The 12775-nt window shown below is 50.0% G+C and overlaps 1 protein-coding gene across 4 annotated transcripts in view; it reads left to right on the top strand.

The window, feature by feature from the left end:
* Positions 1 to 12775, top strand: part of ZBTB49 (zinc finger and BTB domain containing 49) — a 26480-nt gene extending 13705 nt beyond the window's left edge. For all 4 annotated transcript variants that reach the window (XM_032399800.1, XM_032399809.1, XM_032399805.1 and 1 more), the window contains 5 exons: positions 143 to 189; positions 6164 to 6237; positions 7855 to 7937; positions 8030 to 8191; positions 11744 to 12775. In XM_032399800.1, the coding sequence (XP_032255691.1) occupies positions 143 to 189; positions 6164 to 6237; positions 7855 to 7937; positions 8030 to 8191; positions 11744 to 12417 (1040 nt within the window). In that variant the 3' untranslated portion in view covers positions 12418 to 12775. The remainder of the gene's footprint in view (positions 1 to 142; positions 190 to 6163; positions 6238 to 7854; positions 7938 to 8029; positions 8192 to 11743) is intronic.

Here is a 12775-nt window from a genome sequence, read left to right as displayed (position 1 = left end):
GAGACCACCCATTTTCATACTCTGATAAAGAACATGACGCTCCCTTTTGAAAGAACATGGGAGATAGTTTGAACATTTTAAACAAAATAATCGTGCAAATATGACTAATGATTTTACAAGTTGTTATTTTGTTTTGTTTTAGGTGAGAAACCTTTTGAATGTAACATTTGTGGGAAACATTTCTCTCAGGTGGGAATACTCTTATTTACTGTTAATAATTGGAAACCTGAAACCCAGTGTTTTTTTAATTATTATTATTATTATCATTATTATTATAAATAAGACATACGTTCGGACTTGAGAGAGAAGCCTCTGATGGTATCTGTGACTTCACACTAAATCAGGAGAAAATAATTTTCAAGAAAACACATTTTTAGTTCATTGGGGGAAAAGTAACATTTTTTTGTAAGTGTGTGAACTCACCCCACCCCACCCCCTTAAAGATGGGTCCAGTCCAAGTATATTTCTTCTCTTTCACGAATGAAGTTTCCGGTGAACCACAGCGAGCACACATCCAGAGGCTGCACGCGGCTGGGCTACATCCAGGACACATGGCGTCTCACTCTTAGCGGCCCAAGGTTGTTCGGAGGTGGGGAACAGAGCGAGCAGTTCTCGTTCCCGCTCGGACTGCCTTTTGGCTGACCTCCCATAGCTCATTTGGACATGTATGAGTTCTCTCATCCAGCCCGCGTGTGCTGCACCCTCCCATGGGCCGTGTGCTGATCTGGGCACTGGACATAAAGAAACCTAGAGATTTCATGTTTTAGAGAAAACGTTGGCTGTAGCCCAGTGGGGACCTGCTCCTGAAGTAGGAGGAGGTGACTTGCTCTGCCCCGTGCCGGGCCCTGGCATTGCAGAGGTGCACAGCTGTTACACCTGGCGGGCGGCGGGCGCGCTGGACCCCGTAGCACAGCACCTCCGGCGGACGCTGCTCCCTGGTGCGGGGGCTCCGGGCTGGGCCGTGATCCAGGAGTAGAGTCCCCTAGGCTGGTAAAGGCTGGGCGGCAGGCCCTCCCCAGAGCACAGAAACTCAGTGGCAGCGCCGTGTCCAGGCACATTCCCCATGGAGGCAGCTCTCCCCGTGTCCCCTTCACCCTCCCACGCACCCAGACCTGTGCTCTGGTGACTTCTCAGGCCTGCGGCTCCCTGCATGCAGTGACTGACCAAGGCCTAACCTCTGCCTTTGCGTCTTTAGTCCGTACTTGCCATCAGGAGGACACCTGGCACCCACTAAATGTTCAGTAAGTTTTTGCAGAGCTGAGGGGGGTCCTCACCCCTCCAGCCGCCATGCACTTGAGGCCTCGCTTCTTCACTGCAGCCTCGCCCGGGGCTTCCGAGCTGGGGCTGCGGAGCCAGGTGGTGTGCATTTGGATCCTGCCCCTGGCTTGCTACTCAGTCACCTCGGGCAAGCAGCCTCGCCTTTTGGCACTTCAGCTTCCTTGTCTGTAAAACCAGGGAGATGAGATGACTGAGCCCAGCCAGTGTGTGGGGACTACCTGAGTCGGTAGGAGTACAAACTCCTGCCTGGCACGTAGTTAGTGCTCAGGGGGCATCACTGTTTCCTGTCCTGGTGCCGTCCCCTCTTCTTGCAGACCGGTCTTCCACCACCATCCTGACCTTACAGCTTTGGGGTGGGGAAAAGCCGAAGGCCTGGACTAATGATGATTAATAATTAGCAACCATAACTTCTCTGGGCCTCATTTTTCTAATTCTTACAACAGGGATGTACTGCCTCATGTGAGTGTTAGGAGCAGTGAATGGAACAATGGACACGAAAGCCCTTCATCCATTTAAAATGTGGTAACAGTGTAGGTTCTGTCCTCCTTGCGTGGGAGCCTTCTGTGACTCTTCATTGCTAATCAAAGAAAACCAGATATTCAGGCATCCGTAGTCAGCCTTCAGCCTCCTCTCCCGGCACCGAGGCCAAGCCCCACCCTCCTCTTCAGAGATTCTGATTCCGTTGCTCTGGGGTGGGGCTTGATTATTACAGCGTTTCTGAAGTGTGCCGCTAGGGTTGGGGACCACTGCTCAGACCTTGTCCTGCACTTGCCTTCTTGAGTCCCATCAGGGGCAGCCCCGGCTGACAGACACACCACTGAAATCCTCCTCTGTGCTGTTGTCTATATTTTTGTCAGATTTTTGTGAATGTAGGATTATGTCTAGTTGCAGTTTTCAGATGTATATTGCTGTTTATTTCATAGCGAAATTGTGAAATTTTTTGTGAACAAGGACCTCTTTGAAAAAAATTCAGCAAGTGTTTGTTGCGAGCCTACAGTCCAAGGAGCTCTGCCATGAGCTGGAGAAGTATACATAGGGAGCAGTATGGGCAAAGAAAGAGAGTGGTCATTTCTGCCTGGAAGAAGTGGTGTTTGGGGTGGGTGAGGACATGAAATGTGTTAAGATGATTGTTTAGGTCAGCCCCAAAGACAAGCAGGCATTTGATAAGCCTGGGGGTCTCTGGCATTCTAGGACAAGAGAGCTATCAGGTGGTTTATGTGGGGATACTTTGTAAGCAGTGCCCACTTACCATCCTTCACCTTAAGCCAGGTGTTCATTTCTTTGAATGAAATGGAGTAAATGTTTGTGGTTATGCTGGATTGGAAAACTCCCATGCTGTTGCTGCCATATTTGCTTTGGTAGAAGTGAGTTTGTAAATATTTTCCCTTTTGGAAGACTTGAAAGCAAGAAAACAGATTACCAATGAGAATACATCTTTTATGCTGTTTACTTAATTTATATTTAGTAGGGTCAGTCTTGGGGAAAAATAAAAGTTAACCACAACCTTGATGATGAGGTGTAAGCATATGGTATGTGAGCTTCGAGAAACTACCATAATCCGAGATTGTCACAACAGACTGTCCATCTGTTAACGTCATTCTGGACACGGTCTGTGTGCGGGTCTCAGCCCTCGGGAGCCCTGCGTACTTTAGAGTGTGAGTGAGGCTCCGTCCGTAGTGCCAGGGCCCCCGCGTGGAGTAGAACCTGGACCAGTGGGTGCCCCCAGAGGAGAGGGAAGGAGGGGGCAGGTCTGCGTACCTGTGATGTGAGCAATGAGAGGAGGACACCCGGGGGCACTGAGCTGGCCTTGGGAGAGTAGAGCAGTTTGGTCTCTCCAAAGAGGCAGAAATGGACACTTTGAGGGGCTGGTGCAGTGTCTTCTGGCAGTGCTGTCAGAGAGGGGTGCCCCAGGCCCAGGACATGGGGTGTGGGGTGGGGTTGGGGGGCACAGCCGTGTTGGAGGCCCGCCTGAAACGGATGTGCTCCCCAGGGCACGGGCACAGCCTGGCACCACAGGGAGCATGAGGAAGTCAGTGTTTCAGTGAACTTCTCGTAAGTCGTGAGACTTCGGCCCTGAGGTGGTACCCCCACACTCCCAGCATCCAGTAGAACGATCATTGCCGTTTAGGTGACAGATCCATGTTCATCTCCAGATTTCTTTCTCCCTGTTAATTTTATTTTGTGAAATCCTGAAGCCCCCAGACTCCTGAACTAGATGACTTTTAAGATCTGAGATTCCTTTTATGTTGAAAATGGTATGATTCCTTGGCTATTTTTCCTGGAAGTAATCTGCTGTCTTTAGAAGAATGCTCTGATAGAGAATATATGCTTGGTTTGTCCAGGTTTAAATACAGATGCTCACGTACATATTAGGAGTTATTTTTTAAATTACTCAACAAATCAGATATTAGTTCTTTTCTCCAGCAGTTTTTCTCTGAAAAATCCTGACAGCTCCCTCCTAATTTAAAATATTTGCTTGGAAGGAGCAGAGCCCCCTTTCCTACTAATATTCTGGAACATAACAGCGTGGCAGCACCGCCAGCCTTCGAGACCACAGTCGGGCCTGGGTCGGGGTGTTTGATCCCACCTGTAGGAGCCTGGGCTGATTACTTCCTTCCCAGAGCATCGGTTCACTTTTCGGTAAAATGCGACACTACGACTTTGTGAGGGAATTGTGGCGTTATCTGCAGATACCTAGCAGAGTACTTCCTTCCTGGTGGTCTCTTATTGATCGATAGCGGTCGTGTATCCAGCTATAGATAATCTCCAAGATGTGGACTAGCTACTTAGCGGGTACTTAGTACTAGAGTAAGTCAGAGTTCACCAAAAGTATGGATACTTGACTAAAGACCAAATAATCTGGCTCCCAGTTTGCTTATGTAAGTTGGCATAAATCATTGACAGCATTATTGGACTTTTTTTGCCTGACTCTTTCAGTATTTAATCTACTTTTATATCATTGGTCAGATCCTTTTAGCTGGTGGAAGATTTTCATTGTATCTTTCTGATATTAATTTCTGATACTAAATAGCTAAAAATTTTTTTCAAGGGTTTGTTTTACTGTTGCTTATTACACTATTTTAAGTGGAAGGCCATTGCTACTTGCTTTGAAAACAAGTAATTGTTACGCTTTACTTAACAAGAAAGGATGCAGCACTGCTAAGAATTGACTCAGAGAATCAATGTGAAAACACATTTCAGTCATGATACATCGTTTACAAAATAACTCAAAACAAGAAGGACCTAATTTAACAGATGAGCAGATGGTGCTATTCAAATTGTTACATAATTGATGAGCTTTTCTGGAATTTGGAATTGACTGACTTAAAACAGTCAGTGGTGCATTATCTTACCTCCAGTGAGCTGTTTCCCAAGTGACTGTTGTACTGAATCGTCAGCACAAGCTAGTTTATTCTCAGAGACTCGTGAGAGTGTAGACTCACACAAACCAAAGCTCATTTTTGGCCCAACCATGTAACAGGAGAAGCTGTTTTATTTATCTGAATCTGAGTCTTTCATCTGGAGTGGTTCGGTGATGCATGTAAGGACCAGACTGCTCTTGACAGTTGTTTTATTATTGTTATCATTAGTCATTCTCTTAAAATATGGGGATTTCCCAGTGTTTTGCCAAATTCTTTCCCTTTTGTTATCTGAAATAAACCTGGGTTTTTCCTAAGCCATATTTATTGTATTCTGAAAGATAACATCTGACTCGGTGATTTCCTGGAGCCTGACACAGAGAATCTCCATGTTCTGTGACATAAAACCCCCAGATCACACTTTCTCTGCTTGTAAGTTTCCACACACACGTGGACTTCAGACCATCTTCAAATCCATAGCCATGAACTGTCTGTGCATTTTATTTAAAATCGAGTTGGCAGATTTACAAAGCCAAATTTGTTAGTTGGTGTTACTGTTCGTTCTCCCTTTTTGGCTAAAATAGTGCATAATGACTGCACATGTTACCCTTGGGTATATTCATTCATTTCAGTGTTTTTGTAACAGAACGCTATAAAAAATTAGGCAGGGGACATGACAGATTGAGTCTATTAAGTTAAGTTCCAGCAATGGAGGATTTTGTTTTCAAATCCTAATTTGAAACATTAGCCAGGAGCTTTTTTCATACGAGGCAATTGCAGTTTTAATTTCAGTGTACTTTAGGCAATTTCCTATTGACTTCCTATTGATTATTACATAGAAATCTATTTTGTGATCTTCATTTAAATAAGTTATTCTTTGGGAAGCCCTGCTAGTTTCAGAAATTAGGAACATAAAAGGTCCTGCAGTGAACCAGCTACTGTGAAGCCCCTGACGTGCATTTTTGCACAAAGGTGAAAAAACAACAGCCCTGTCCAGGAGAATAGCTGTGCTGCCGCAGAAAGGCCCGTTTGCACGTGTCTCACCTTCTCTAGGAGCAAAAGCAGGTTTTTAAAAAGGAAGAAATCCTGCAGGTGCTCCTTTTTTTTTTTTTTCCCCCAAGAGATGCTTGTATGTAGATGGTCTGAGTTAAAAACCCCAAATAAAGCCAAGGTCTATTTAAACTACAAGGTCAGCAGCCTCCACGGTGTGCCGGGCCCATTTCAGAGGGAAGCAGCACAGTGCACGCCTGAGGTGGGACAAGCCAGGGGCCCACGTGGGGCAGGCACAGAATGGAGACGCATCCATGTTCAGCAGGCTGCTGGGCAAGGCAAACTCCCCGGAGTTAGACTTAGGCTGGTCCCTGATCTCCTTGCACATGGCTACTTTTGAGTTGTGCATATGTAATCTTCACTGGGAAAGTTAGACCGGGACCTGGCTCAAGCTGTCAGTTTTCCTTTTAAATTATAGGACCTGTAAGAAAATTTTTCATTATTGGTATGCTTTTTCTTTCCCTGCTTTCTTGCAGGCAGGTAACTTGCAGACTCACTTACGTCGGCATTCTGGTGAAAAACCATACATCTGCGAAATCTGTGGAAAGAGGTCAGTGCTGGGCTTATTCTTCCATTTGTAAGGATCAACTCGTAGTCTGTCTTTGAACTCAGTGTTCTCTGAGCCACCTGTGGGCTCCCTCTGTCACTGAGGAAGACAGGTAAACCTTCCGGCTTTCCATGGGATACATGATGAGAAGAACAAAAAGAAAGAGAAGTGTTAATTAATAGAAAATCTAGGACACGAGTCTTACGAAATGGGATTTTACATGAAACAACATTATTTTATACTAAAGTTTCCATTCATTCCAAGAATGTCTATTATCATAGATAAATGTCCCCGTGGAGGTGACTCTCTTGTGGGGAAAATGAGACTTGGCAGTCAGAAAGCCTGGGCATCAGGAGAGAGGGCTGGAGGAAGTGCCCTGAGCTGGGCAGGGCTGTGACCTGGTGATGGAGTGGGGGGGGGGACCCTCCTCCCCTCACTGGGTCATTTGTCGGGAGTCCACACGCTCTCATGGAGTGGTCGTGCTCGGGCGGCAGCCACCAGTCACAGCGATTCAGTCATCCATTTACTTCACCATTCAACATGTCTTTGGCACCTACTGGGTGCTGAGTGCTGTGAGGGGAACACAGAAATAAACGTACAGGTCCTGCCTCTGATAAGGTCATCCTCAAGAATGGTGGGCAGAGACAGACATGGGACAATTGAAGTCGAGTCATCTACTACAGCGCGGCACGTGCCGTGGGGACGCTAGAGCAAGAAGCAACTCTTGTTCAGGTCCAGGAAAACCTGCTGTCTCTGCAGATGGGAGGAAACAAAGAAAGAAGAGCTGCCTAGCCTGACATGTCTCCCTTTCTGCCGTGGCCACCTGAACACTGACGACCCCGCTGTGTGCTGGGGTAGCGCGGACCGCTCATTTCTGGTGCCTCGTAGCGTGGACCCCCAGCTGCTTCAGGTGGCCCTGTCGCTTCACTGTTGGCCCTGTTTTACACGATGTCTTAAATGGGAACCTTCTGAACGCCATTGAAAAGTAAGGCATGTGTTTAAAATCATGTCCCTAGGCAACGTCTTTTCCCAAATGGAACCAGTTACACAATCAGGTGTGGTGGAAAGGAAAGGAAACAGATTTCTGTATCGGAGAGCCTGGCTTGGAATTACTCCCTGAGCCAAGCTGCTGACCATCTTTGAAGAAGAAAGATGAAACTAGGTAGAAAAACAAAAACAGAACACTTGCATCATTTTCTACTTTCTTTTAAAAAAAGAGATGGGGCGCCTGGGTGGCTCAGTAGGTTCAGCGTCTGCCTTCAGCTCAGGTCATGATCCCGGGGTCCTGGGATCGAGTCCCGCATCGGGCTCCCTGCTCAGCGGGGAACCTGCTTCTCCATCTCCTCCCCACTGAGCAGGGCCGCCGCTCGTGCTCCCTCTCACTGTCTCCATAGTTACCTCTGTCTCTCTTTCTCAAAAAAATCTTTAAAAAAGTAAATAATAAAAAAGAAAAAAGTAAAGATTTTTAAAGTGCACATTTCAAATGAATCGGGCCACTTCTGATGACATTCTGAAGGAATGTAGGGAGCAGTTCATCTCCTCCCTCAGTGACTTGCAATCACAAAGATTTGCAACAGTATAGAAAGAAATTCATAATTGAATTTTCAAATTACATTACAGGTTTGCCGCGTCTGGCGATGTCCAGCGTCACATCATTATTCACTCAGGAGAGAAGCCACACTTGTGTGACATCTGTGGGCGAGGTACTGCTGCGTGTTTTCCCCTTTTTGTCCTGAAGACTGCCAGTTGCAGTGTCCTCGGTCCTTCCGCTGAGCATCTGTTGTGGTCTCCCCAGGGTTCAGTAACTTCAGTAACTTGAAGGAGCACAAGAAGACACACACGGCCGATAAAGTCTTCACCTGTGACGAGTGCGGCAAGTCCTTCAACATGCAGAGGAAGCTGGTGAAGCACCGGATCCGGCACACGGGAGAGCGGCCCTACAGCTGCTCTGCCTGTGGTAGGTTTCCCATGGGCCCGCAGCGGGCGGTCACCCTGCCGTCCCTGGTGGGGGCGGGGCGCCGGTCCCCGCACCCGCTCTGTCGTCGGCTGTTTTGGTGTCGTGGGTAAATCATCCCTGTTCTCAAAGGTAAAATGGAGGTGGTGCGATTTCTTTACCCCCTCCCGTGGCGGTCTCTCGGTCAGTCCTGCATTCTCGCAGGCCTGTGAGTTTCTGTGAGGTGTCCAGAGCTGTCGTAGGGTGCTCTGCGGACAGAGCTGAGAGACAGAGTCCCAGGCGCTGCATGCTCCTGGCCCAGGTCAGTGGGGTGTAGACAGATGGGAAAGTGTGGGAGCGTGTGGTGTACCGTAGCGGGCGTCGGCGTCATGCAGCCTGAGGAGCCGGCGTGGGGGCTGTGGCTAGACCGTCCGGCAGGAGCATCGAGAGCACACGACGGGGTCAAGAGGGAGGGCTTCTCGAGATCCCGTGTTAGGAAGCAAGGGTCCCTTCGGCGGGTCTTTGATGCAGCAGTGAAGTCTCGGGAGGAGAGGCACGGCTGGTGGCCCTCACTGTCCAGGCGCATCGCTGCACACGTGAGGAATGGGGACTCGGAGTTAAGTCCCGCTACCCCTGTCATAGTGTTTGAGCCTCGGAAGAACTGGGTGTGCGTGCGTGTGCACGCGTGTACGCGTGTGCCTGTGACAGGTGCTTGACAGCGCGAACTGAGTCACGGAGGAGGGAGTGAGTGACCGTGTTTCTGGGTTCCTGGTTAGAACGTGTGGGGAGACTGTTCAGGGCCCAGCTGTGGGAAGGCGGGAGCCGAGCACTCCTCCGAGCGGCTCATCCTGCCTGGGAGCTGCCATCTCAGGGCGGGCCTTCTGGGTGTGACCGCAGCAGAGCTTCACTGTCCCCTCCCACTTAAGTTGTGTACGGATCTCCTGGATGCACATTTAGCAGCTCTGTGACTATTCTCGTTGCTCTTTATTAAATTGTGTCGGGGCGCGTGTAGTGCAGTCGGTGGAGTGTCCGACTCTTGATTTCCACTCAGGTCATGATCTCAGGATGCTGAGATCCACGCTCAGCACGGAATCTGCTTCCCTTCTCCCTCTGTTCCTCCTCCCTGCTCGTGCGCGCGCGCTCTCTAAAATAAAGTAGTATTACTTTAAATCACAGATGCAGTCTCAAGTCACTAATTTAAATGTCGGTTCCAAATTATCATTACAGCTGTCAACTTGATTTGAGGTTAAACATCCTCTTCCCTCCTCGGCTAGGACTTGCTGCTGGCTAAGACCTCGGTAGAGGAGGAGCAGAGGGGGCCCTGTTGTCCCCACCTTACACTTCCAGCCCTTTCCCTCACCTCACTAACCATGGTTTCTGACCTTGACAAGGTCAGCCTGCGGCCAGGGGAAGAGAAAAAGAACAAGAATGTTCATTCTTACAGGACAGGGTCAAAATTTTTTAACAGCTTTATTGAGGTAAAATTCCCATACCGTGAAATTTGCCTATTTAAAGTGATCAAGTCAGTGGTTTTGGTATATTATTCACAGAGTTGTGCAACTCTCACGCACCATGGTCTATTTTAGAATATTTTTATCACCCCAGAAAGAAGCTCCGTGTCCACTAGCAGTCACTCCCTGTTCCCACGCCCCAGCCTGGGCAACCATTAAGCGCCCTTCTCTCTCTGGATTTGCACGTTCTGGACATTTCATATAAATGGAATCCTACAGCATGTGGTCTTTCGTAACTGACTTCTTTCACTTAGCAAATCCGCTGTGAACATTTGTGTATAGTTTGTGTGGGTGTGTTTTCATTTTCTCGAGTTCAAAAGACAGGTTCAGTTTTAAGGTGGCTTCACATCCTGGGCTTTTCGGGGAATAGAGCTCCCCTTCCATTTCTCCTCCCTGCCCCCCCCCCCATTTCCTTCCCTCCCCTCTCTTCCTTTCCCAGCATTTCTCTGCACTTTCCAAGGTACAGACCTGCATTTTTCCTCCAGCGCTGGGTCCTAGCAGTTTATTCCCGGAGACTTTCTCAGTTGGGGTCTCCTCGCCCCTCTGGGCAGTCCTCTTAGGCTGGTTTGAGGATGGCTCCAGGCAGCTCGCTTGCAAGCACAACCCTTGTCCGGTCCATGGAAACATTGCGTCCTGTGCTGCCGGCGACTTCGGGCCACAGCCGTGCACGAGGACCCTCCTGTCTGTCACCAGCACAGCTGGCCATTTATCTCTCGCTGGATTTCCCAGACAGGGGCCACATCTTGCCGTGAGGATGGCTGTGAAGTCTGGCTCCCCTGCCTTGACTGGTGGGAACTCCGCTGTGGCTAAAATTCACATGCCTTAAGGACCCTAGAAAAGATGATTCCCATTTGCCCAGTAATTCCACTATTGAGAATTTATCTTAAGGAAGCAGTGAAAAGAAAGATGTTAATTGAAGATGAAGTAGAGTAGCAAATAGGTAGAAACCGCCCAAACGTGCAGCAGATGGAGGAATGCTTATGAAGCTTCGAATCCATGAAATAGCGCCTATCTGTATGAACCGTATGTTGTGTAGACAGCACAGCAAACGGTGAAAATGCTATTACTGGGGTGTTCCGTGAAGGAGGCTGAGTCTGGCGCTACAGACAAGATGTAGACGTGAAGACACAGTCCCCACGGTGTGCCTCGGTAGCCTGTGTGGGGAAGAAGTGCCAAAACGTAACGCATGCGTGTGGACACCTAGTTTGATTGTTGAGAGGTGCGGTTTTTTTTTTGTTTTTTTGTTTTTTTTTTTATTTATTTAACAGAGAAAGACACAGCGAGAGAGGGAACACAAGCAGGGGGAGCGGCAGGCAGAGGGAGAAGCAGGCTTCCGGCTGAGCAGGGAGCCCAATGTGGGGCTCGATCCCAGGACCCTGGGATCATGACCTGAGCCGAAGGCAGACGCTTAACAACTGAGCCACCCAGGCGCCCGAGAGGTGCGGTTTTTTTAATGCCCCCCCCCCCCCCCCCGCCTGATGAGGGCAGGATAGCTGAGCGTTCACGCGGATAAGGGAGAAGTTCTCAATATGTGTCCGCCTAACTGCGTGGTGCGTGCTCAGTCCTCCGTAAATAGGTGATGTCTTTGGTAAGGTTATTTATTGGTGGTTCTCTTCTGACCTCCTTACCTACTCTAATCACAGAAGTAGATCCGCTCCCTCTGTCCTATACATGGAAAGGAACTAGAACCTGGAGAAGCATGTGTAAAATGACATCAAAAGCAAAAAGATGTTTCTAAGTTATAGATTGGCTGTGTTAGACTTAAGAAAATGTAAGCAAAACTGACAAGGTTTCCCAGCACGGGCCAGCAGGGGCAGGCACCTGGGCTTACCAGCGAGGCGCTCATGGGCAGGCACACGGGGGCTCTCGAAGGCTCACACTGAGGGACCCACAACCCAAAGGCTGCAGGTTGGAGGGCTGCAGCTGGAGAAGACCGGAGGAGCCTTCCGGAGTGAGCAGGTGACAGGAGGTCTGGAGGTCGCGCACGCTAACGCTGAGTCCTTCTGTGTTTTGCAAGGGGGAGCGAGAACGTCCTCCTCTAAAAGGATGCCTGTTGGTTTTGCAGGAAAGTGTTTCGGGGGATCCGGCGACCTGCGCCGGCATGTGCGCACGCACACCGGGGAGAAGCCGTACACGTGTGAGATCTGCAGCAAGTGCTTCACGCGCTCGGCGGTGCTGCGGCGGCACAAGAAGATGCACTGCAGGCCCGACGGGGGCCAGGACGCGCTCGACGAGCTCGCTCACGCCATCGAGACCTCCGATCTGGAGAAGTCGCAGAGCTCGGATTCCTTTTCCCAAGACGTGTCTGTGACTCTGATGCCCGTGTCGGTCAAGCTCCCCGTGCACCCGGCCGAAGATTCGGTGACAGAGTTTGACGGCCACTCCGCCGGCTCCTACTGCAAGTTCCGGCCCGTGGTTCAGCCTCCCGCAGCCGCTGAGCCGGAGAAGCTCGGGCTGGATCCCGGCAAACTCGCCAAGCCTTCGATGCAGCCGGCGCAGCCTCCGGCGTATGCTTACCCGGACGTGGCCGCCGTGGCCAGCGAGCCGCCGCTGCAGCCCGACAGCCTGTCCCTGGGCCGCTCGTCCCTGGCCGCGCTGGACAATCACTGCGGTGACGCGCTGGGCGGCCGCGGGGCTGCCACGCCATACAGGAACTCCGAGGGGCAGTTCTTCTCCAGCATGACGCTCTGGGGGCTGGCCATGAAGACGCTGCAGAATGAAAACGAGCTGGACCAGTGATGTCTGGCGGCAGCATTTCCCAGCCTCAGAGCCTTTTTGAAGCCCAGTGGAGCGGCGTCCGTGCTTCGGGAGAGAGCGTTTTCTCCGTGGTGGCCCTTTCTCACCGGCCCAAGAATAGTTTGACCATTTCTGTGCTGGTGGTGACTGTTACTGGAAGCTTCTGGAGCCTCAGGATCGGGGAAGAAGGCCCGCAGGCTCCCCGTGCACGCAGACGGGGGACTGGAGGAGCGGATAGCCCGGGAAACCATCCCACTGACCTTCGCCGGCACCGCGGCGTGCATGCGTGGGGTCAGCTACTGTGCGTCTCAGTCACATTAAAGGGAGAAAGCTATATATAGTAACACAAATATGTTTGCAT

The sequence above is a fragment of the Phoca vitulina genome, unplaced genomic scaffold (genome assembly GCF_004348235.1).
Source record: "Phoca vitulina isolate PV1807 unplaced genomic scaffold, GSC_HSeal_1.0 scaffold3, whole genome shotgun sequence".
Classification (NCBI taxonomy): domain Eukaryota; kingdom Metazoa; phylum Chordata; class Mammalia; order Carnivora; family Phocidae; genus Phoca; species Phoca vitulina.
Note: the sequence above shows the minus strand (reverse complement) of the source record. Positions and strands in the feature narration are given on the sequence as shown.